The 25,361-nt window shown below is 37.9% G+C and overlaps 2 protein-coding genes across 4 annotated transcripts; one reads left to right on the top strand and one right to left on the bottom strand.

Moving 5' to 3' along the window:
• Nucleotides 1–1,471: 1,471 nt before the first annotated feature.
• On the bottom strand, nucleotides 1,472–9,795 carry LOC121952607 (sodium-dependent phosphate transport protein 2A-like). 2 transcript variants are annotated; one of them, XM_042499382.2, is made up of 13 exons: nucleotides 9,532–9,795; nucleotides 8,884–9,051; nucleotides 8,542–8,685; nucleotides 8,320–8,431; nucleotides 8,021–8,216; nucleotides 6,814–6,909; nucleotides 6,486–6,537; nucleotides 5,970–6,137; nucleotides 5,082–5,198; nucleotides 4,102–4,226; nucleotides 2,891–3,003; nucleotides 2,431–2,714; nucleotides 1,472–2,242 (listed from the first exon to the last, which is right to left on the bottom strand). In XM_042499382.2, the coding sequence occupies exons 2-13, from the start codon at nucleotides 9,017–9,019 to the stop codon at nucleotides 1,938–1,940; spliced, it is 1,848 nt and encodes a 615-aa protein (XP_042355316.2). In that variant the 5' UTR covers nucleotides 9,020–9,051; nucleotides 9,532–9,795; the 3' UTR covers nucleotides 1,472–1,937. The 2 variants fall into 2 exon arrangements, with proteins under 2 accessions (XP_042355316.2, XP_042355315.2); XM_042499381.2 differs by having other exon boundaries at nucleotides 8,884–9,028; nucleotides 9,532–9,793.
• A 2,942-nt stretch (nucleotides 9,796–12,737) lies between these two features.
• Nucleotides 12,738–25,204, top strand: LOC121952608 (solute carrier family 22 member 4-like). 2 transcript variants are annotated; one of them, XM_088088741.1, is made up of 13 exons: nucleotides 12,738–13,225; nucleotides 13,645–13,732; nucleotides 13,951–14,637; nucleotides 15,753–15,935; nucleotides 18,292–18,395; nucleotides 19,547–19,701; nucleotides 19,866–20,037; nucleotides 20,590–20,716; nucleotides 21,061–21,161; nucleotides 22,078–22,292; nucleotides 22,644–22,826; nucleotides 24,145–24,280; nucleotides 24,749–25,204. In XM_088088741.1, exons 3-13 carry the CDS (start codon nucleotides 14,431–14,433, stop codon nucleotides 24,816–24,818), a joined length of 1,653 nt encoding a protein of 550 aa, XP_087944867.1. In that variant the 5' UTR covers nucleotides 12,738–13,225; nucleotides 13,645–13,732; nucleotides 13,951–14,430; the 3' UTR covers nucleotides 24,819–25,204. The 2 variants fall into 2 exon arrangements, with proteins under 2 accessions (XP_087944867.1, XP_087944866.1); XM_088088740.1 differs by having other exon boundaries at nucleotides 12,738–13,279.
• Nucleotides 25,205–25,361: the final 157 nt, after the last annotated feature.

Here is a 25,361-nt window from a genome sequence, read left to right as displayed (position 1 = left end):
TACTGTGCTGAGATTAAATTGGTGCAATAAACACAGTTTTGTTGGAAAAAATTGCACCAGCAAAATATAGATGTTTTCTAAATGTAAAAGTCAGTCAGTCACATGTAAACTTTATTGAATCATGCAAACGGATATTAATGCCATTATTGTTATGACTGTTACCTTTTACACTCTGGCTTCCTGACCTTTTGTTCTGTCCTTCAGTACACAGAGTAATGGAAGACTTGTTTGTGACGTGGCACTTTGTTCTACTGAAGATATTTTACTTTTCAAAGGCTGTTAAGAAATAGCCACAGTTGATATCAGTTCTTTATATATCTGCAGAACACTTTAAGCGAAACAGAAAACAAAGTACCAGGAGGACAGTGGTCTTTCCAATAACTGCATACATATTTACCGGCCAAACATCCCACAGATGAGACTGTTTTGTTGCTAATGTTTGTCACTCTGACACTAAACTATAGTTGATTCCCTTTACTGTAGTTTCACCTACTCTTGGCCACTCCAGTGCACATACTACCAGTTTTTCCAAGGAATACTATTTGAAGGATAAATCTTACCATCCCAAGTCTAAAGTCATAAGTATTTGTTGAAAATAAAGGTAATGCCTTATAAACAGTTGTGCATAAAGCTATAGGGAGGGGAGCTAAACTGATGGTTGGGGAGTTGCCTTCCATTATAAAATGGTTTCAACACTTATGCATGGACAAATACTATCTGCAAATTGTAGACCTGACTGAAGACGAAAGCTGTGTATTTCTGCAAATGACATGAAAATATTAAAACTTCCCACCTCTCAATATACTGTACGGCCAATTGTTTTATTACCATATATAATTCAGTGCTCTCAAACATCTGCATTACTAAACTCTCTCACAGGCTGCATGTTACTGCGTGAGAAATGTAACTATTGTGTGAATCTAACTGTTAAAAACCCCTGCAGCTCCAAGTTTGTTGTTAGATCCGGTAACATGACATTAATTCATGCAGGAGGATACTTTTTTTGAAAGGCATTCTCTCAAGAAAACAAGCAATATTTAGAGCAATAGTGTGGTCGGCACAGTGGTGAGGTGGTTTGCACTCTGATCTAGAGGGGGTAGGATTTAATGAGTATTCACTTCCTCCTACTTATTTCCAGACATGTTTCTTATCTTATTTTATTAACAGTGTTTGAAATAAAGATCTAACCAGACTCTGCCTCCTGGCTTTGGGGCCCCGTCTTTGTGGAGTTAGCACGTTCTCCCCATGGGGCTTTCTCTGTTTTTTTTAGGCTTTCTCCCACTGTCCAAAGGCATGCAGGTTAGGTTAATTGATGACTTTAAATTGCATTTAGGTGTTATTGATTGTCTGTCTCTATGTGCCAATCCCGTAATAGTCCCTGTCCAGGGTGTAACCTGCCTTTTGCCAAAATGTCAAATGGGACAGGCTTTAGCCCCTCCATGACTGTTAACAGGATAAGCAGTTACAGATAATGACTTAATGGATTTATACCCATTTCAAACTTCAAACAGTTCTTTGGAGATACAACATCTGTTTTAAATGTTAAAAGTTGCCATTTATGAAAAGGTTACTGCAATACTTTAAATTCTAAGTTTGTATTTGCTCGTTCACACCAGACTCCAAAATCTTAAAGTTAACACAGTTAGAATTCACAAAGTCTCCTCGCACCAGCTGTGTTAAATATAAGCCTGTCTGTCAATAATTATCTGTCTGCATGGTTCTAAGGAGCCAAAATGCTGTTTATTAACTGTTCATATCTTACTCATCAGAAAAGCAGATCATGTGCTCAGTACACTTGCTTGCCTCACAGGTCAGTGAGTTGATGGCAGTTACATTTATGTTCTTATTTAGCTCATGGCTCAGAAACATTTTTCAGTGATGACTTTAACAAAGGTCTTTAAATTCATGCAACGTCTTGCACATCTTAGACAAGAGCACTACAAGTGAGTGCTGCTGAGTTCAGTGTCCTGATTGTGTGCATTTTTCTTTATAAACCCCACTGTGGCCAGACTTATGCTGCACTCTGAAGACTTATTAGTTGCCGTGATGTCTCTGTGGTTTTCCTCACTGCACTGGAGATCACAGCATCCAGGTGTGTTTTGTCCTTTTTGTTTCCAGTGGCTCTTATCAACCTCTTGTCTTTCTTCATCCTGCTTCCGTTCCTCTCTGTCTTTGCTCTCAGGGTTGACAGTAATGTCCTCCAGTGATGTTACTGGGCCATTACTTCTCTTGCCACCCCAACCTAGGAACAAAACATCAAGGGGAAGGTCACTTAGCAAGAACAGCAACCATGGGAGAGGTAAATCAGTGTCTTAATGCAAACAATAGAAACTAAGGTGGTTGAGTTTGTATCACAATAGTAGCTGAGAAGGAAAAGTCATACAGCTGATTCATTAATTCATTCAGATTACTAATTTAATTGATATTTACCTCTTCCCTGCTTGCACTTCAGGGTCACCATGGTGATGAGGTCATCAAGGGGTTGCAGCGAGGTCATCCAAACAGGAAGAAAGTCCCAGCTCTGCAGTCTGAGCGGCAAACAATCAGGTCTGTGCGCTTGGAGAACGTTTACTGTTGTACCAAATATAATCACCACAATGACTGGTACACCAATCCCCATCATCACCTTCCAGCCAGCCATGGAGAGGGCAAACACGAGGGATGGGAGTAGCAGGAAGCAGAGGAGGAGGTACAAAACGGCAAACCAGCGGTACCTGTGTTTTGACTTAAGTAAGTTTATTCTATTTTTTTGAATTCAGTATGGCATTTGATTAAAGTTAAGAACATTCCTAGTTTTAAATAATAGCATATTAAAATTCACCTTGATGGTTCAGCTACCATCTTTAGACATTTTATTTGGAGTAACAACAAAAACTATTGATAATCATACCTGGCAGTGCACTTGCCAAGGGCACAGGCCATACGTATGGGTAAGCGGGTGACTGGTATTGGATACCACAGCATTATACCAAGGAGGTTGAAGAAGAAATGACATAACGCAACCTACAACAAAATAGAATGTAAAGAGAAAAGATGCCAGCATAAAAGTGAGACAAACAGAAAACTACTAAAAGAAGACACAACAATGAAAAAGTAGAGAAAAAAGAGTTAGGATGTTTATTCAGTCATATCAAGGTCTGTTTGCTGTCACAAGATATACTGTGCAAACAGTAGAAAGCAAGCATACGCACAGTTTCGTGATTATTTAAATATGGGAGCTGATTACAAATTGCAATAAACATGAAAAATGTCTTTTTTTTTTTTTTTTTGAAGAGCCCAAGGTGACATCTTAAGATGTCCTGGTTGGTTTTTTTGGGGTTTTTTTTTTTGCGGTTTTATTTTATTTTACCAACAGTCTAAAAACCCCAAAATATTTCATTTACATTATAGCCTATAAAATGTAGAGATGCAGAGGATTCACATTTAAGAAGGTTTGCTTAAAGTAAGAGAAACAATATATCGCTTACCAAAATAGTTGCTATAAACTACCTAAAACTCCAGATTTGGGAAAGTTTTAAACCTGTAAATATTTAATGTGCTTGCCAATGGAACAAAACTTTAATAGAGAGTAGCAAAATGGTTTGTAGAGTATGCTTACTGTTTGCTAAAACACTCTATGTGGTGTCTGTGACACTGGATGCTTTCTGAGTGTCAACTACCAAGGAGTCACTAGTTTGCTGCTCAGTGGTTGTAATGTTTGGGTGTTGCAGGGGATGGATATATGATTACTATGGGGTTCCTCTGCTTGGTCTGACTGCTCGGGCTGGACGGGGCGACTACAAAGGCAGATTAGGCTGTTCATAAGGCAACTTTAGAAAAGGCACTGGAGAATACTGCTTGTTTGTCAGAATGTATTATGTGTTTCACACTTGATATACCTTACAAATGTGTTTACCCAGTCAGCACTTACGACGCTAGAAGAAGTCAGTAGGGAGTAGGGAAAGAGACATGTGGTATGTGTGTAGGTGTTTTAAGAGAAACTGAAAATGATGCACAGAAGGAGTGACAGACAAAGATGCAGCACCATATAATGAGTGACTGTATGTCAGTTTTAGTAGTGCATGTGTGTGTGTTTATCTGCATGTGTGAGTGTATGTGTACCTGTGTGGCAGCAGCTAGTTTATCTCCAGGACTAGCCAGAGCTGCCAGTGTAGCTGTTGTAGTGGTTCCAAGGTTGGACCCCAGGGTTAAAGGGTAGGCTCTTTCAATACTGATCACTCCAATCCCTGAGGGTTCATTGTATGATTAACAATAGCTGTAGTGCAACTACTGTTGTTCTGCCTTCGAGAAAATCTAAAATATTGTAAATTCAACTTAAAAAACCAAATAAAAGAAACAAGGCATCAAGACAGATAGCTTTTCATGGAAAAAAGATCAACTGTATTAGCCATACCAGTCTTAGACCTACCAAAAGGTCGAAATAGGATGTGAAAAATGTTAATGGGTAACCTAGCTTTCATGGAGATTGCTACAAAGTCATGCTCCAGGTTTAGCAACTGAGCCAATATCACCTATCACTAGACTTTAAGGAACAAGGAGTTGTTAGTGGGCAGAATAAATAGTGCAAGTGCAAAAAAGTGCAAGTTTATGTATACATTTTAAAGTTTGCAAAAATATTTTAAAAGTTATCAGTCTTGGGTATTTATTTACAACTGATGGCACAGTGTGATTATTCAACATACTTTTACAAACGTGGGAAATTGAGGCAAAAAAAGGGATTTTCATTTATTTATTTTTGTAGATATGTCTTGAACTGATCCTGTCTCCTACAAATGGAGGAATTTTAACAAACGTGCTTAACCATTATCTACTGGAGTCCTGTTAATGCTGTACCAAGCTACATGTAGTTTTGCATGTAACTGTAAAAACACAGAGGTGGTAATTTATTCATTACTGTAGTGAAAAGAAAAAGAGGAGACAGTTGCTAGAATTTTGTGTCACCAACAGCTTAATTCCATTTATAATGCATAGTAAATACACACATAATAAAATAGAATAATATAAATAATATTATAATAATGTTTAGTTTGGGAGTCAAAAATCACTTGACAAGTGATATTTTGTAAGTGTGTGTCTATTACCTATGAGAGGAGTGATGGCTGAAGTGAAGACAGAACTACTCTGAACCAAAAAGGTCATGCCTGCTCCCACCAAAATAGCCAGATATCCTGCCAGCCAGGTAAAAGGGAAGGGGAAATCTGCAGGACAGAACAAGGCAGGACAGGAGAGGAGATCTTGAAAAAGTAAGCAATGTCTCTTGTACATCATCATTGTTAAAATTAAGATTCAAATTTAAAGTTCAGTGTGTAAGATTTAGGGGGATTTTGTGGTATTTAGCGGTGATGACTGCTGATTACAACCAGCTGAAAACGTCTCCAGGTTAGAATTCCTTCACTGTTCCTCATTGAGGAGATTTTTATCTAGAAAAATATCCAGAGAGTTCTCTCCCCCGCCAAAACAAATGCACAAGACGATTTAAAGTGCTAGAAACAGTGAACAAAACAGTTTAAAGTTAAAAATGACTTTTTCCCCCAACTTTTTTGTCATGGAGTAGCTATTAATCTATTACGTTTTTTATTTAACCTTTTTTAAACCTGGTTGGTCCTATTGAGATTAAGGATCTTATTTTCCGAAAATCTAAAACGAGCCAGTGTTCTGGCTCATTTTTGGACTGCCGTAGAAACATGGTGCTGCAACATAGCGATCTCCGTAGATGAGGACTCACCTCTCATGTAGATACAAACGGCTCATTCTAAGGAAAGGAAAACAGCGATGATTCTTATTGTCAGGTGATTATGCACTTCAGCTAGTGTGCATTTCTGCTAGTATGTCCCCTAAATCCTAAAATCCTACACACTCGACCTTATAAGATGAATTTTAGGCAAGGATAATTGATAAAGCTATGGATTTAGCTGTGATGCATTTGGGGCAAGAGAGAGATAGAGATTAGTATTCCTACTGTATATTACCTGTGTTAACAACTTTATTGATAACACTGGCCACCTGGCCCTTCAGCAGGGAGTTGAGCAGTTTAACCAGCAGTATCAGACAGCTGCACAGCACCAGCAGGGAGCAGGCCAGCAGGATCAGACCTATGGCCAAGTCTGACAAAGAGCAGTCCACAAAGAGATGCCTACCTGGGCAGACACAGACACATAATGTCAGGAGGATTTGATGTAAAGATGGACATTGTTAGAGTGAGAACTTTCTAGATGTGAAGAGGGAAAAGCAAGTAATCAGCGTGTTTCATTTGCAGTGCATGTTGATGATTGGTGATTGAAAGTTAAATTTAGAGATTAAATCACACAAGAAGGGAAAAGTTTTACGATAGGAGGGATGATAGTAAATCATGATATATATATATATATATATATATATATATATATATATATATATATATATATATATATATATATATATATCATAATATAATTATATCACTGTAATAAAATCATAGGAGTACTTATACTGTCAAAATGGCATACATTTCTGTGTATGTTCTGAAAGGTTGTGTGCTCCCCAGGAAGTTTCATTGTCCTGTTAGCAATGATAAACAGAGCACAAACTGAGGCAAAGGGATGCTGAGATAATTTCAAACTATAATATACATAATATAACAGTAATATAGATTCTTCTAGATTTACCCATTGAATGTAGAGCATGATTTGCATGACCAACATGGCCACATTAAATACATAAAATGAGCACAATGTCCTTTTCGCAAACTAAAAGAGAGACAAACATTTCACTGAGGGACTGGAACACAAGAACTAATGGACATGAAAAGTGGGACACACTGTGAAATACAAGTACCTTAACAGATGTGCTTTCACACCAGCGCTTCACCAAACTCTTGTTCCTCACGCTCTGGTCTCCTGTAGCGATGGCTGTAATGACTGACTGATCCAACTACACCGAGACGATAATGTATAACATTATTGTTACAGTTTGTTAGAATTACAGTTTATTACAGAGAGACTTCATAATCAATATGGTGATGGCAATATCGCCTGCTGGCTTTGTGAGAGTTACATTTTATTTGGTAACATAATGTAAGTTTGGGCAAAGACATTTTCTTCTCTGTATAAACTAAATGTTACATGTACCTTAATGAAGTCTACACACTTCCTTACTGTAAAATTTGTGTTTAAAAGGACACACATTGCCAATTTTCGATTTCATTTTAATTACTCCAAAGCTGCTGCTTTCTGCTGTATGATATTTTTTTATACCTCCATGCTGGCAACAGCCATGGCCAGAGGCATTACATTTTCAGGTTGTCTATTGATACCTCCCATTCTCATGAATGCAATATCTCAAGGACACCTTGAGGAATTTTGTTTTTTCAAACTTGGCAGAAGGGGTTACATTCAGTCAGGTACTTAATGTGCGATGCTATCTCGGGTGTTAATCTTGAAACTGTGATTATTGTATAAGATCTTTTATGCTGCTGGGTTAAAGATGTGAGTGAGGTATCCACACTTTAAAATACTGCAGTAACAACTATATTTTAAGAATTGTCCACTGTCTTGGGTACATGTACGTCTGGACGGCATGGATGTAAACTCTAACTGCAACTTGAGTGGTTTACAGAGGCATACAACAGCAGGTACTTCTAGTTTTATCTTTTGCCCCTGAACACTGTTGTCTCATATATTTCTGCTGCTCTTCTCTATTGAACTGATGCAGAATAATTATGGGAGATCTGTTTAATAAGTGGCGTTTTTGTAAGACCCCTCTTTCTTGTTTTTTCTCTGCTTCCCTAGGTGTGCAAATTTTATTTTACGCCAGTTTTCAATTTAAAAATGGGGCTGTGCTGTTGGTTTTAAGCTAAAACGTTTCACAACAATTTATTTTTGAGCAAACTTTTGAGGATGCTTTCTGAGGAGCATCTCCTTACTTTCTATGAACGGTCCCCTCACAAGTTGTGCTCTCTGTATTATATCTCTGCCTGTTTCTGAATACGCTTTTGTATCTATCTCGAGTAGTTAAAGTATTTCCCATACTGTAATCACAGTACCTGGATTATCATTGACGTGAGAGGCTCAGTGAGGACTTTCAGTAATTCAGGAGCTTCTTCTCCAGTACCGAACTGTAGTGTGTCGACCACGGCCTGAGACAGTCGCCTCAACATCCCACTCACAGCTTCCAGAGGGAGAAGCACCAACACAGACAACCAGTTAAAACAGTCGTGAACTGTAGCTCCAGCAAATGCTCTAGAATAAGAACAATTCAGGATTATTTTCAAGGCTGTTTTTAGACAAACTTGCCTACGTGTACATAACACACAATACACGACACATGGACACACAGCTGAACCTTTCAAAGTCATCTCTCTCCCCAGCCTGCATCAGAGCAACAATGGTATTGGTGACTGATGTTCCGATGTTGGAGCCCATGATGATAGGAATGGCTGACTGAACATCCAGCACTGCAGCAATAGACATGTATACATTTAGATTGATTCAAGTGCCTTTGTTATCTTTTAACTAAACTGCCTGCAAGTAGCATCACTGAAGAACTGTTAATACTTTAACTTACAACCAGAAGAGACAAGGCTGACTATAATGGAGGTTGAGGTGGAGGAGCTCTGGACTAACACTGTCACCAGTATTCCCACCACCAGTCCTGCCACTGGGTTTGACAGGATGGCATTTTCCTGGAAGATATCTCCTGCTACTCTGCCTGGAAGGGAGACAAAGAGACAGACAGAGGGACATCTCTGGTATTAAAATTCAAGCTGAGCATCCGTAATAGTAAATAAAACATGCAACTACATCATACTACATATGCTGCTAGATGATGTATTTAGAAGACAGTGTGACTTGTGAGGATTCCCATGTTGTAAGCTTGATAAAAGATGGTGGAGATGAGACAGCTTACCTCCTGCTAGTTGGAAGGCAGAGCTTAAAATGTCAAGGGAGCACACAAAGAGGTATAGGAGCAGACAGAGAAGTGGGATTTTGCAGAGAGAAGATATTAAAGTTTTCACTCGCTGTGTTGGTGCTGGAGTATCCATGGCCAGATCCTGAGGGGCACAAATTATAGACCCTGAATAATTTAGAATAGAACTGCAATTATAAGTCGGTTAATCTTTTTCATACATGATGATAAACTTGATGTTAAGCTCTTGATTTTTGGACTGTTGGTCTTTAACATGCAATTGAAAGATGTCACCTTGGGCTTTTGGAAATTACACAGGGCATTATTTTACACTCTTTTGTGAAATTTTATTGACAAAACAATTTATCCATTAATTGAAAAAATAGTTGGCAGATTAATTGATTATGAAAATAATTGTTAGTTGCAGCCCTAATGTTGTAATTGAATTCACAGCAGCATAATTTATAATGGCAGTAGTAACTGTATTAGAGGCACTAGTTGTGATAGCTATTTTTTTTTGTCCTTAAATTATTCACACTACTGCTAAAGAATGCGTCTGAAAGATTACAGTGCACAGATTAGTGAAGACAATTCAAATTGCATCAAGCACATGCAGTAGTTTCTTCGAATACTACTATTTCAACATACCTTGGGTTTTGATGAAATGGTGGCGTCAGAATGTGAATGCTGGCTTAAATCACAGCTAATAGCAAGCAATAAAGAAACACAAACATAGAGGAATGAGTTGAGTAAAAAGATGACAACAAAATAATATCTTTGCCTCGTGCACTGCTTTATTTATAGTCAAAGAAACGGGAAAAGAGCGTCAGAATGAGGCATGAAGATGAGAACAAGAAGGAATGGAGAAAAGGCAGAAAAGGAAAGGGAGGTGCTACTGTGTAGTGTAGGTTAACTCTGTTAGTAGAGCATGGCTGACTGCTGGTATAATGGACTGCGAAGACTCATTATGTCTGTCTTTTAATCTGCCTTTGTCCTCAACTATGAGATATCTTTGTACGCTGTAGTGTGTCAGTTTGATACTCCCTTAACGACTAACCAATTAGGCTATACTGCTATATGCAGATATTATGAGGATAATGTCGACTATTGCACAGAAAAATAAAACAGTAACATCTAGTGGTAGACCTGAGCTGGTTGTATTCATGTTTATAGACTAAAGCATTACCACTATTTTTTCAAATTGCATCCCAAAATCAAGTAATGGTATTTATAAGTAAGTAAATCCTCAAACATGTTGGCACTTTGTAGACTGGCACTAATGTAAAAATACTGTTGTATTTTTGCCATTGTTTTGTGCAAGGATAATAAGATATATGATATATATATATATATATTTTAAAGTAGCTAATATTCTAACGATTTCTTTTTTTTCTTTCTTTTTTTTTGCATTGTAAAGAATTTATATGACATGGTTTTAAGAGAGTTACAAATAGTAAAAAAAAAAAGAAAAGAAAAGAAACAAGAAAGTAAAATTATATAAAATTAAACAAAAAAATGTCAAGACAGTTACATTGAATTAAAATTATTATTAATTAAAACAAATACAATTTAAAAATATAAAAAGGAAATTATGTATGAGAATGAGTTGTTGACCTCCCATATCTACCTTCTCTGTCTGTTACAGGTGAAATCATGCCAATATATGTGCATTCAAAAGTGTGTATGCTTTTATTCATTTATGCAGTGATGTAAGAGCTAGGCTAAATCACTTGTTAATAGATTTTCTTCCCTCAATCTTTACAGCTGTCATCAGTGGTTTGGAAATTGTTCACTAATGAGCTGCATTAGATTAACAATGATGGGCTTAAAAAGAAGGATCTTTCTGAAGGCAGATGCAGAACTGCATTGACATCTCACCTGTGTTACAATAGATGTGAGAAATTAGGTCTCTATTGACCCCGATGTCCTGACACATAGTGGACTGGTTGCTCGGCGAGATGGCAGCTGGCAGGAAGGACCTATTGCAGTGATCCTTGTCACAGAAAAGCTGTATTAGCTGCTTTCACTAGAAATAACTTGCGAACAGCCCTGTAATAACAGTTAAATTACTTTTGGAAATTGACCAAGGCCCACCCCGATGTCTGATTTGTGACCATGTACAGTCATTTTCACATTAACAGATTTAGAAAAGAAAACTTTGCAGGAAGAGACCACAGTAGGCAGCAGTAGAAGGAAGAAGAGCAATCTGGGATTATGAATGATTATGATGAATCCACAGCGTTTCTGGGCCACTGGGGACCCTTCCAGAAAATGATCTTCTTCCTGCTCTGTGTCAGCACCATCCCGAATGGATCTGGCATTTTCGCCATTGTCTTTGTAGTTGGCATTCCCAGTCGTCACTGCACAGTTCCTAAGGTCAACCGTACCCAGGACTGGCAGAATACCATCATCCTAGTAAAGGTAAATCAGTTAACAACTGTCACAAGATTTTTTTGTAGGACAAAAAGATTGCTTATTTAGAGTAAAGGTTGACTAATGTGGCCAAGAAAGCATTACAAATATAACAATAGAATTTTCTTAAGGTACTCTAGTTATTTTTTAGAATCAGTAAATATTCCATAATATGTTTTTTTTTTTGTTTTGTTTTGTTTTTCATAGAAGGAAACATCCAAGGTGACAAATATGTCTCATTTTGAGCTGTTTTTCTACAGTTGTTAGATACAGTTATGCTAGAGATACTTAGTCTCTGGCTTGGTGTACAATACAGGAATAGGTTTACTGCTAAAGAAATGTACCTAATAAATCTAATAAAGTGTCATTGTGACGCAGCAGGTACAGGCTGGATGTGGTTCGAAATCTCTCTGCTCAGGGATTAATTCCTGGCAGGTATGTCAATCTCACTGACCTGGAGCAGGAGGGCTGTTTGGACGGATGGAGCTTCAGTAGAGACATCTACCAATCCACCATCATCTCTGAAGTGAGTAAGCGTGCGTGCGTGCGTGCATGTGTGCACTTGCAGTAGTTGTAGTTCAGGATAAATGCAGATCCCTCTTGTAAATCTTATTTATTTTTATTTTTTTTATAATATTCTTTGCATATTTTTTTTCAATTGTGGCTGCTTTGTTTTTTTCCCCTAAATTTCTGTTTAATGTTTGGCTATTTCAGTTTAATCTGGTGTGTAGTGATCAGTGGAAGCAGCCTTTCAGTTCTACAGTTGTCTTTCTTGGAGTTGTTATTGGATCCTTCTTCTCGGGACAGCTCTCAGACAGGTATTGGGAACACAGGCTCAGTGTGATGCATACACTCTATGTAGTCCTTTGAAAAGACACTTTGACTTCTTTGACTTGCTGTAACATTCAATATCCCTCCCCTTCTTACACACTGCAACAGTTAGTCAATATGTATTTTAGTTTGAGTTAAATAAACCATTTTTTGATTTATATGTGTGTGTTTGCGTCAGGCGTTAATAGTTATTTTTATTTACCCATCCAAACATATAAAAAACATTGGTAAAGAAAATTATTTAAAAATTAAAAACCCACTCATATGGCAGTGGGTTGTGCTATGCAAAACGCCGTTAAAATCATGGTGATAAAAGTGTGATTTGTTTTTATCTTTCTGATAAAAAATGATTATTTATAATATTCAATCGTACTTGATTCTAAAATAGAGACAAAACATTGTTTTTGTCTGGAATAAAAATATTTTAATGCATTATCCATATTTATTTTCTTTTTATTGGCTCTGTGATAGCTATTGCCATGGCCAGAGGCATTGTGTTTTTCTGTTATATGTCCATATCTCCCATTCTCTAGTACTCTATATTTTAAGAACGCCATGAGGGGTTTCTTTCATATAAAACAGACATTCACTTCAGGGCGGCACGGTGGCGTCCTGGTTAGCACTGTTGCCTCACAGCAAGAGGGTCCCTAGTTCGAAACCTGGGAACAGGGTTCGTTCCCGCCCCGCCCCATTCTGTGGGCAGGGCGGGGTTAAGTGCGGAGCCATGAAGTTATTATGTATGTATTATATATCTCTATACATGTGGTTACTATTCTCATTATCTTTAGAGTGATAGATAGGGTGTGGTAACAGTGACATTCCTGACGGCTTAAACACAGCCGCTTTTGATTGTGATGATGAATTCCTTGATAATCAGCAAACATGACTAACTTGTGGCTCCTTTTCTGTCCCGCAGTCATTTAAGGACATTAAACAAATTATGTTTGTCTCTTTGTCACAGTGTGTCACAGCGTGTCACAAAGTGTCCCTGGGTTGCTCTAAAATAAACACCAGAACCTGTTGTGCTTCTGGAAAGTCAGCTGTGATCATGAGCGGTTTATGAGACAACAAAGGGCCCCATCACCTCCCCAACAAAGGAGTGAGACACAGACTTTGATGTAGTTTTGTGTCTCTTTATGGTGGTCTTTACCTGGTTTGTGCATTTTATTTTGACACCTTAAATTTTATTTTGATACCTTAAATCCCCTACACAGACCATACAACAACAAATCTCTCTTGTTGTCTCTCTTGTCTTTTAACAAGTTTTAAAACTGCAGTAGTGTCAAACAGAGACAATGACAACAATTTCCTTTTAACTTAGACTTCCTTTTCAAAATTATTTAATTTTAATTAGTTAATAATTTCTTCTTGAGATATTGGAACCATATCTGTGGATAATTATTCAGTATATTTGATTTATTTTAGATATTTTCTGTGTTTTTTCCTACTTTATTTTTTACTAGCTTTTGTTTGTTTCATATTTTTATTTTTACATGACTTGTCTTGTGCTTCTTTCAGACACCTTTCACAATATTTAACCCTTTAAAAACGGAGCAAATTGGAGCAATTTCTTTCAAAAATGTGAGAAAAGGACAAGAGCATCTTGGTAAGAAATGTTTCTCAAATTGTAACAAATTAGTAGACTTAGACATTTGTTCTTCAAAAAAGCGAGGGAAAATGTCTAGGGAACAAAGAAAAAAAGCTAATGATTTTTGTAATTATTCCAATTGCATATTTATATTATGTTACAGAATCATTGTAATTTTTTAAGCTCTTTTACCAAGTCCCCTTTGCCTTGTTTGTTTTGTTTTGACTTACTTTCAGGTAAATTTTTTGCACTTTTTACTAATTTCTTGCTAAGTTTTAGGTCATTTCTTTTGTTGTTGCTCAGTCCCTTCTTGCAATGCTTATAGAAGAGATCAAGACAGTTTGCTAAGGTTTCAGATAGGGTTAACAAAGGGCTGGATACCGCAGTGTAACCTTGTTTAACCAGAGCGTGAGAGACAAAACAAGCCAAGAAATATTTTTTGAGTTGCTCACCAATTGAAAAATAAAACCACATCTGAGCACAATTAAGTTTGGTGGTTATGCACGATAGATGGCGTGCTTGTTTTATAGACAGGGCGGTGGCTGGATGATAGGCAGGAGGGGAGGAATGTTTTAGCCTTCCTTTTATCTTGGTTTATGCCACAGCTGGTTGGCAGGGAGCCGGGTGTAGTTGATACAGTCATGACTGTACAACACACAGTTGCATAGAGACAGAAAGTAGAGCAATAGTCCTGGAAAGAAGAGGATTCTCTGGCCATGAATGATTATGAGGACAGCATAGCTTTTCTTGGTCAATGGGGACGTTTCCAGCAAGTTGTCTTCTTCCTGCTGTGTGTAAGCATCGTGCCCAATGGATTTGGTGCGTTTACTCTTGTTTTCCTGACTGATGCACCAAACCACCACTGCTTCATTCCCGATCTCAACCTTACGGAAGACTGGGGTAAAGCCATCATACCTGTGGAGGTGAGACTGCCAGTGGCGTATCCTTTTTTTTTGGCGGGGCGGGGGGGGGATTTCAAGAAATATGGGTGCTGCTGCAGGCATACTCGTCATCATAGCTTTAATTTACAATTTATGTCTACCCATATCTACTTTAATTACCTACATGGTAGTGTCTTATGTTCCTGTTTGTGGTTGAGATTAAATGATAAATAGACCTACCAATTAGAATGAAACCACACAAAAGTGTGCTTTAAAGAAATTGTTCCTCCTAAAGTAAATAGCACAATAGCAAGTATAAAGTGTGGACACAATTAAAGTACCAACAAATTAAAATAAATAACCCTGTGTGAACAAACTTTGTAACAGTTTGATAAGTTTCTTTGAATGTAAAACAAGTTGAGCTAGACACTACTCTGACACAGTACTGTTTGTCAGATGTGAAGCTGAATTGCACCTCTAAACAATAATTCAGTTTACTCTTTGAACAGTTCAAACTTGCTGGACAGATAGCCAGTCATAATGGGGTGGATTTCAGCAGTGGCCCGTGCCACCCCTGGACATGCCCCTGGAGACTGCCAGGGCTGAGAGCTCCTGCTTAAAGATGCAGTTTTTTGTCCTGAGTGCACGACAATTAACAAGCTCATCTTGGACTTCAGGCGCTTCATTCTAATATGACTTAGGGAGGTTTAATGCAACACAAACTTCCCCTAATAATCATGTAGTATTTTATATTTATTACCAAGAAGAACAAGAACTAATAAGAACGCAGCACAAATAAACAACTTAGCTAACATATAATCACAACGAACTGTAAGAGAACACTGCATGTGCAAAATTGCAAATTCTGTCATATTTTGTACTGCCACTTGAGGGGCTTTGACGTTTTTAATTCTTTGAATTCTGGTCTCTTTTTGTTGAAAATTGTAGCATTGTAGTTTATTTCCTGTATCCAGGGTTATATGCCAAGATGTAGAACGGTACAGATGTCAGCCAGCTGTCATTACCTTATTATTGAAAGCCCATTGCTGCACGCAGTTCTTTATATGGTATTTCATCATGCATAATACAAGGATTTGTAAAATGGAATAGAAATTTACTAATAACACTGATGCAATTTGTGTCATTCTGATTTTGAGGTGGTGAATGGGAAACAGGAGCTGAGCAGATGCAGCAGGTACAGGCTGGATGTCGTCAGAAATCTCTCTGCTCAGGGGTTAATTCCTGGTAGTGATGTCAATCTCACTGACCTGGAGCAGGAGGGCTGTGTGGACGGGTGGAGCTACAACAGAGATGTCTACAAATCTACCATAGTAACTGAGGTGAGAGTGTTTGTTTAAAGTAATGAGCTTCCTGTTGACTCTTAATGTGTCCTTTATATGTCTTTCTGCAGTGTGTTTAAGGCAGAGCTGTTGCCTGCAGTGTTGGGATGCGTCCAAATATTTTGTATAGGACTCAGTGACATGTCATAACTAATTTAAGCGTCCATAATTATGCCAGTACATTCTTGGGCACAGCACTGTAAACACAGCAACAGTCAGTTAACAGTCACCTAGTTGGCGCTTGCTCATCATACATATGTAAATATGAAGACTTCACAAGAAATATGAGCATTGTTATAGCTTTATTTTGAGCACTTTCTTTCATTTGACTTTTTTTGTTGAGGTTACCTCATTTGTGGGCACACACTGTGTTGTTGATATGTCATTATCATGCTCCGCCTTAATGTTGTGAGGCATGTCACAGCTTTAAGTCTAATAAATTTGGCAGTCTCTAAAATTCAACACATAAAGCGAAACACCCGCGTTGTGGATAAATTGTTTTTGCTGCCACTAATCCAACCTGCCTGTGCAGCTTGGCCAGTCAGGAGTTTGTTGTCTTTAGATTTGATTTTGTTTCTGTCATGTGATCTGTATTTGAATGAGCAAACTAGAAAAGCTTTTCAATGTATGTCTGGGGTTGTATTCACAAACAGTCTGAGAATACTCTCAGAGAGCTCCTAAATTCACTTCTAAAGAGTCCTCACTTAGGAGACATAAACTAATACCTTAGTGAGGAGGTGTCGTTGACCTCGATTCTAGACACATTCTTTGTAAAGGTTTCAGATGGTTATCTTTTTATGAACCTGCAAGGTGTAACCATCCATTGGAAATGAATTGAACTGCAGCACAGTAGGCCCGTTTCTATTGCAGGAACTCAGGGGTAGTTTTACAGGTTCTTGCCCGTACATGTCTCCACTACAAGTCCTTGCCTCGGTGGAGGTGCATCAGCGCGGCCCAAGAAAACTGCTTGGTGGGACAACAAAACAAGCGCCATTTTTAATGCTGCTCTCATGTGGTGTCTAAATAATGACAACTTTCCCACTGGGGAAATTGACATGAATTGCCTCTCAGTTCAGAAAAACAACTCGGCAACTCTGAGATCATTTTATAATACTACCCTTGTTCCCATGTTTTTGAAAGAAATCAAACCAATTTGCTTATGTTTCAAAGGTTTCAATGCTTGTGAAAGGTGTCTGATCCCAGCACGAAAACAATTATGATCCAAGTTTTAGAGGGTTAATAATGCAGTCTCATCAATATGTTTACGGTGAAAGCCAGGTTCAAAATTATCAAAGATTTGATGTCCCTCTACCAACTTCAGGAGTTTGGTTGTTAGAAATCTGGAAGATTAACCCACACTTGAGACACAGTCATAGTGTACAGCCAGAAAATGATGAAGGATAACCAACTTTGGACACTGACTCAGCCGTGGGCACTGACCCGTGGACCTTTCACCCTCCGATATGCTCTGCGGCCCTAGCTGTACTGACATCCGCTATGACCGTCTCTCAGACCCTGTAAAGCCTCCAGCATGCTCCAAGTGCGCCGGCTGGACTCTCAGCCACCTAGCTCTATCCCACAGCTCCGGCCTCCAGCATGCCCCACTGACCTAGGCTCCACTTCTCTGTCAGAAAAACACGGGTGGAGAGAGAGGTCGCCTTGTTTTGTGCTCACGCCTAAGGGCCCTCAGACGGTTTCGCAAGAGTGTCCACATAGCCATGAATGTGGAGCTGTGGACTTTGTTTGTCATGACGAACAGGGTTGTCAGTCACAATGAAATTCATAGAAAAATGTCCCTCCCCCATCTCTGGACCTTCCTTTCAAGTATAAAGCTTTAAACTAAAGTCATTTTATTTTTGCACTTTACAACAAAAACAAAGGAGTGCATGTTTGCTCACTATAGTCCACTAACATGTATCTTATTGCTACAGATGGCAATGATCAACCCCAGAAAAGAAATTTTTCCTCCTCTACTTCTTTGACACTTAAATATTGCATTAAGTGCTTATTTACAAATACGTCAGCCCAGAAAAACATATTATACCAGTGCATTTAGAATATAAGCTTTGCCTGTAAGTAAAGAATAAGGATGCAATTGCAGATTGACGTGTTGGGAAATATAGTTAAACAAATAATGTGATTAAATTAAGAGTTTGGCAAGTCAAGGAGATTGAAAGATGGACTCACTGGGATTTTTAACAATTAGAAAAATATGAAATAATGCCAGCCTTGTCACTGAAACATAATCAGACATTGAGTATGTGGCATGTAGAAGTTGCAGCAGAGATCTCAGAACATTGGATATTTCTTAGTTGATGTATTTTACTGTTTAATTGTTTATGTATGGCCATTTCAGTTTAACCTGGTGTGCAGTGAGCAGTGGAAGCAGCCGTTCACCTCCACAGTTTTCTTTGTTGGAGTTCTTATAGGATCCTTTTTCTCAGGACAGCTCTCAGACAGGTATGAAAACACCGGCTCCTTGAGATACGCTGTATACACAATATACTATATAGGCAGTGCTATAAACCTTTAACACCCTATATACTATAAAGTAATTAGTTACTAATTATTGATCAAACCAGCCACTAATTTCAGGGGTTGCTGTACCTCCAAATCCAATTTGTTCATTAGACACTTTGAGCATGATTTCATGCTATATCTGTATATATGTCAGGAATGGAGAGGGTCATCATTTTTTTGTGGAATCTTGCCAGATGATGGGAGAGACCTTTGTCAATGTGGGGTTACTTAGTGCTACATAGTGTGGTGTTATATTACACAATGCTACGTTAAGAGGAGTTGTGTTGCATTTTATCTGTAACATAGAATATGATACACAGTGGTGCAAATTAGTAATGTGAGTATCAGACAAATATGTGAGCCTATGTTTTATTCACTGTGGAAGAAAGAAATCATTCATCTAATGTGGGGAAAGTTTCTATGGAAGCCCTAAGGGCCATTCATTCATACATTTTTTTCTCTGTTTTCCGGAGATATCAAGATAATTTTCTTGAGATCTCAAGATGGTGAAACTGTATTTTCCCGAGATAACAACACAATGTCAGGGCCTCCACTATACTGATCTTGGCCCTGACTGAGGGAAAACAGGGCAGTTTATGTCTATACCATTCTTGGAGGAAAAAAAATTGGAGTATTTTGGGCATGACAGCAAACTTTTAATACCTAGCTTGATAAAGAGAAGCAGCATTGAGATTTTTTTTGAAAATGAACTTCAACTTTCTGTCAAAGTTGGGAGTACTTTCAGATTCTGATGGTAAAAACTGCAACACTCAACCAGTTTGAATATTAATAATTTTGTATTAGTATAGTGTTCAATAAGATAAAGGTCAAAACAATTTGAAAATAATTGCATTCTGTCACAGTATCCCACCGTTTCTGTAACTAGGGTTGTACTTTATTAAGCCTTTGAATACAGTATAACCATTAGTGGACATTTTTATTCTGATGATTGTGCGTTTGATATGTTTGTGTTAAGCACATCTGCTGAGTAAATCTCCAACCCCTTGAGTGTTAAAGAAAGTTAATTAACCCTTACATCAGTATGCTGGTATGTGCTTTGGTAATGAAACCTTACTGAAATTCTCTTACAGGTTTGGAAGAAAACCTGTTCTTTTTGCAACCATGGCAGTTCAGACTGTCTTTACCTTTATTCAGGTCTTCTCCACTTCATGGATTATGTTCACCATCTTCCTCGTCATCAACGGTTTGGGTCAGATCTCCAACTTTGTAGCTGCTTTAGTGCTGGGTACATATGAACATTGCATTCTTTAAACACTGCCACAATAGTTTTTGCATTTGTAAGATTCTGTATACTTTAGAGTATACATTTGTTAAAACATACTGTACATATCTACTTCTTTTCACTTGCTCACTACATGTACCTCTGTATTTATTTATTTTTGTATGCAGGCGCTGAGACCTTGACCGGTCATGTACGAGTCTTTTACTCATCTTTGGGCACATGTTTAGCCTTTGCCATTGGCTACATGATGCTACCTCTCTTCGCTTACTTTTTAAGGGACTGGAGATCTCTCCTGTTGGCTTTGTCTTTGCCAGGCCTGGCCTACTTCCCCTTCTGGTGGTAGGTTGCACTTACTACAAAGAAGAATACCATGAATCTACCGCAAAGGATATATAGTATTTGAATGTATGTTTGCAGGGAAACAAATTTAAAACCGTAGAGTACAACCTTGTATGTGTTGTGGCAGACTGATTTGCAGACTACAAAATAATTGGGCAAGACTATGTATCCTGAAAGAAAACTAAAACTGTGAAATTATCTCACAGCATTGTTCTAAAACTCAATTTTGGAAAAGTGTAACCAGAACAAAGCTTGCAAATTAAGGGTGTGCCTGTTTAAATCTTTTCATTCCCTAGTAAGAGATTAAAAAATGCCTACTTAAATAAACGTCTAAAGTCTAATATGACTATTCTGTAATCTGTGTCCACACAGAGGAAGGTGTAAGTACTTGATCATACAATTTTAGGATTTTTAAAAAGGACGGGTTGTGATTCTTATTAATGCAAGACATGGTCAAGTGAAATGTTACAATTTGTTTGTTGGTTTGTCTTTCAAACCCTTCTGATCCAATCTTACCCTCTCTGTCTGTGTCTTTGTTGTACAATGACTCAGGCTGATCTCGGAGTCGCCTCGGTGGCTTCTCTCTCAGGGAAGAGTGGAAGAGGCAGAGGCCATAGTTAGGAAGGCTGCGAGGTGGAACAAAGTTCTGGCTCCGACAGTTATCTTTCAAGATTGCAGTGTAAGTTGACCAGTCCATGTTTGTTATTGGCACTCACTATTAAACAATTAACTTGTGTTGTAGTATCACGGACAGGTATGTTGTAACATCATCAAATTAATCTTGTCTTATCAACAAAATATTGTATTCTGTCTCTGAAAATTCATTGTTATCACATTTAAAATAATCCTGCAATCCAAGCACATTTTAAGGAAAGATAATCAGTCAAAATCAAAATCATGTTATTTGTTTTAATGTCTGAAAAACATTTTTCTGTCATTTTATGTAAACATCCTGAGGATAATAGGTTAGTGACACAACACACAACAAACAGAGGGTGAGACTTAGGTTTTTGTGTCTTGCAGGTTGATAAGACAAAGACGCACTCTAAAACACACTACAGTGTCATTGACCTGCTGAGGACGAGCAACATCAGAAGGACAACACTCATTCTCTGCTTGGTAGCGTAAGTAAACAGCTTTTAATTACATAACATAAACTCAGAATGACATTTGTTTGCAACAGTTATTAACAGTTACTACAGTGTGGTAGATGGCTCATTGCAATGGAACTTGTGAAAGACATTTAAATGGACATAAAAAAAACAAAAAAAAACAATTACATCATGAGAGATCTTAACTGCAGCACATGCAGGGACATGTTGCAAATATAAAAAGCACAGGCAAATATAGAAGGAACACAGCAAGCTGGTCTCAAAAAACAGCACCCATTTGCTCACCTGGTAAAGAGAGACCCCATGTACAAAAAGCTAAGTTCTTGCGGCCCTGGGTTTGACTCCAACCTGCAGCCGTTTCCTGCATGTTTTCCTGTTTCTGGCGTGCAGCTCCCAGGAGCTCTTATTGGTCTCACATGTGCACACATACGTGAACATGGCTACCACTAGGGAGCTACAGGCTACAACAAGACTAAAAACATGGCACCAGTGACATTTTGGCACCCCAAGGCTTCAGGACACTGGGATTACTTCAGACGAGCAGTATAGAGATATTTTGTGGTTTTATTGTGTATATGTATATATATGTATAACTTTGAAACTTTTTTGTGTCATCTGTGTGTGTGTGTGTGTGTGTGTGTGTGTGTGTGTGTGTGTGTGTGTGTGTGCGTGCGTGCGTGCGTGTGTGCGTGCGTGCACAGCAAACTTCAGAAATATTTTATTTCAATAGCAATAAGGACCCATACTGCAGCACAGCTTAATCACATTTAAAATGTGGTTAAAATTTTCTCAAATCTATATTCATGAATGGACTTTTTTCTCAATTAAGAATGTATTAATTTCATTTTCTAACAATTTGTTTATGGTAGGAGTGAAGCCCTTGCTATTTATACATCTCTGCTTTATGTCTGTGTCTTGTCTTGCCCAGGTTCTCTTCAACTGCTGGATACTATGGCCTGTCTTTCAACACACCCCAACTTCATTCTGACCCCTATATCAGCTGCTTCATCTCAGCAGCTGTGGAGATACCAGCATACATTTCTAGCTGGCTGGCTCTGCGATACCTTCCACGAAAGCTGTCTGTCATCGGTACCTTGCTTTTTGGAGCAGTGCCACTCTACCTCATTCAACTAGTACCTCAGGGTAAGAAGGAAAAGAATATACCAGGAGTTAATTCATAAAGATTATTGATGCCAAGTGATGGTTTATGTGGTGAAATTCATACATACACACACACATATATATAGCAACAGCAATTAATCAAACACTCTACAATAATCAATGTATTGAATCATAATGAGTCAGATATAAGTTAAGCAATACCTAAATCTGTCTTTGTTAAGCTTATTATAAAGTGTTGCTGCATGATACGGACACAGGTAAAAGTTAATCAAGGGCTTCAGACTTGTATGTGTTTCTTATACTGTTGTTTTTAATAAAAAAAGAAACTTTTAAAGTATAGAAACTAAACAAAACTATGTCCCTTACCTTTAGGTCTATCAAGTCTGTCTCTTGCACTGGAGATGTTGGGTAAATATGGTATTACCACTACTAGCTCCCTGTTGTTTGCCTACACAGCAGAGCTTTACCCAACAATGCTCAGGAACACTGCAACAGGGATAACCACTACTGTTTCCAGACTGGGAAGCTGCCTTGCACCATCTCTGTTTAAGCTGAGTGAGTAAATTGGGTTTAGATAATAGTTATTAGCATTAGTTTGACCCTTTAATTTTTCAAGCACCTGCACTGAAGCACTGATGTACTCAAAAGTTGAGTTTGGGCCACTTAAAATGTATTTCTCTAAGTTTGGAAGTCATGCACACATGTTCTGTAAGCAGAAGTTTAACGATGAAGCTCTTTTTTTTCAGGTAGAGTTTCCGCAATTACTTTGTTTGTTCCAGTATCTGCAATTACTTCTACTGGGAATAGTAACTACAGAGAACTTATTGAAACTCTTAACTGGGTATAACCACGAAAGCCCCTAGGCAAAAAAGTGCTGTCCTCTTCCTGTTTTTGTCACACGATTGTTGATTTACTTCCTTTTATGCCATAAATTGAGCCATTTTCCTGGGAGATTGTACCTCGAGGCAGACAGAATTGCATAGTGAAAGCGCAGTTTATAGGGAACCAATCTACACAGAGATAGTGTTATTATTTCATAGCATGGTCATGGAAAACTATAATTTCATCACATTTTCCAGACCTACCACACGTAATTTTTGTTGTGTGTTTTATTACTATTATATATACACACACACACACACACACACACACACATATATATATTTTTTGTTGTTGCTGAGGATGTCATGCAGCTCTGATATGTTTGAATAAGGGCTGTTAAAAGACAGAAGAAAATCCATAGTTCACAATACACAATTGATCACAATTAACTGCATTTTTATCACATTTTCAAATGTATTATTTTGCATTTCAAAACAGTTTTGAAGTCCATATTGACAAGGGAAAGCAAGTCTTATCAGATTTTCCTGAGTTAAATTCAAATGACAATAAAAAATCTATGTGGGAATACCACCAAGTATCTGTAATCCCACAGAACTCATTTTAAGATATCTTGAGGTCAGAGGTCAAGGGACCCCTGTAAATTACTATACAGTTTTTCCATTGCCAAAATCAATCAATTAATTAATTAAATTAATTTGCAATTTAAAAAAAAAAGGCATGTACGGACCTGAATTTCATTGTAGTTAATGCATTAATGATGAAGTCCTAATTTGAATAGAGGTTGAATGTGATATGTTTAAAAAAATGCCAGCAGGTGGGGCAAGAATCATGCACAGGATATGGGAAACACTGTGGATGTATAAAAAGGAAGTTTGTTGGATTTAGAAGGACTGTAAAATGGAGTTTATGAAGGAGCACCTTCCTCTTTAAACTTTCAGACTCTACCTTTAAGTTCACCTATACTGTGAATGCACAGACACATAGCACCCATAGCTTTCTCTAACCTAACCCCCCCCTTATCATTCTTTAGGTTATTACCTGTTATATCTTCCCTACATTATACTCGGGACTCTGGCTTTTGTATCTGCCTTTGCTGCTCTCTTCCTTCCAGAGAGTTTTGGACGACCTCTCCCTGAAACTATACAAGATATGCATAAAAGAGACAGGTAGGCCGCTTAAGAAATACACCTTTGTTTTGAAGCTTCTTTTGTACCAAACAGTTATAAAGAATGGTTGATATGTTCAACAAGTTCATACCAATTTCAACCTTGTTTCAGCTACCCAAAGTGGCCAAAGAAATCTGTTTTTGTAGATTGAGGGATTATTTCAAAACCTTTACTGAATTAAGTGGTTTGTTCAATAATCTCAAGGTATGAAAGTCCTGAGTTAAACCACAGATCTCATCCTTTTCTTGTGTAATTGTCATGTTTCCTTTCACTTTCTTGTATAAAGAAGAGAACATGTAAATGTATGTGCCTCTGTGATACCGCAGTGAATGCAGCTGCTTGTTATGATAAAGCATTTTATAGAAAGAAAGAAATATTTATAGTTTTCATCTTACAGTTGCCCTACATTCGATGCAGAACATTACAACCATTGATGTTTTGTTTGTTTGTTTTTTCTCTGTATAACAGGATAAAGTGTCCATGCACCACTGGAAAAGAAACCCCAACACCCTTGGGACTCCTGAACAGTCCACTATGATTATGTAGAATTTTACTGATGTAGGGAATATGCTGATAATGCAATTGAGTTATTATGACTACTGTTTACATTTGCTGATATCTGAACTGTGTTTAAGTTTTTCATGAAACATTAATCTATATTTTCCTTTTATAATCATCTTAAAGCATTAATGTCTTATGTCCAAGGCATCAGAATGTAACATTGTAATAGCAGACTTAAATTGAGGAGTTCTAAGTTGGGCCATTTTCAAGAATTTCTAAAAACATCCTGCACTGTTTTTGTCTTATTTGTTTATTTACATATTGGCTTGAATGTGCTATCTTCAGCTGCGAAGATGAATACGAATTATTCTCTAAAATAGGTTAATAAAGGTTGTAAGTGTCGGGTATATCTAATATCTCAAATATCCATCCATTAATCCATTTTCTTTTCGCTTATCCGAGGACGGGTCATGGGAGCAGCAAGCTGAGCAAAGCATCCCTTTTCAGCTCCTCCTTGGGGACCCAGAGGCGTTCCCAGGCCAGATGAGATACAGCATATAATCCCTCCAGTGTGTTGTGG

Source organism: Plectropomus leopardus, chromosome 15 (genome assembly GCF_026936395.1).
Source record: "Plectropomus leopardus strain MGB_pleo_1.0 chromosome 15, ASM2693639v1, whole genome shotgun sequence".
Lineage (NCBI taxonomy): Eukaryota > Metazoa > Chordata > Actinopteri > Perciformes > Serranidae > Plectropomus > Plectropomus leopardus.
The sequence above is the reverse complement of the archived record's forward strand: the minus strand, read 5'-3'. Positions and strand labels throughout refer to the sequence as shown.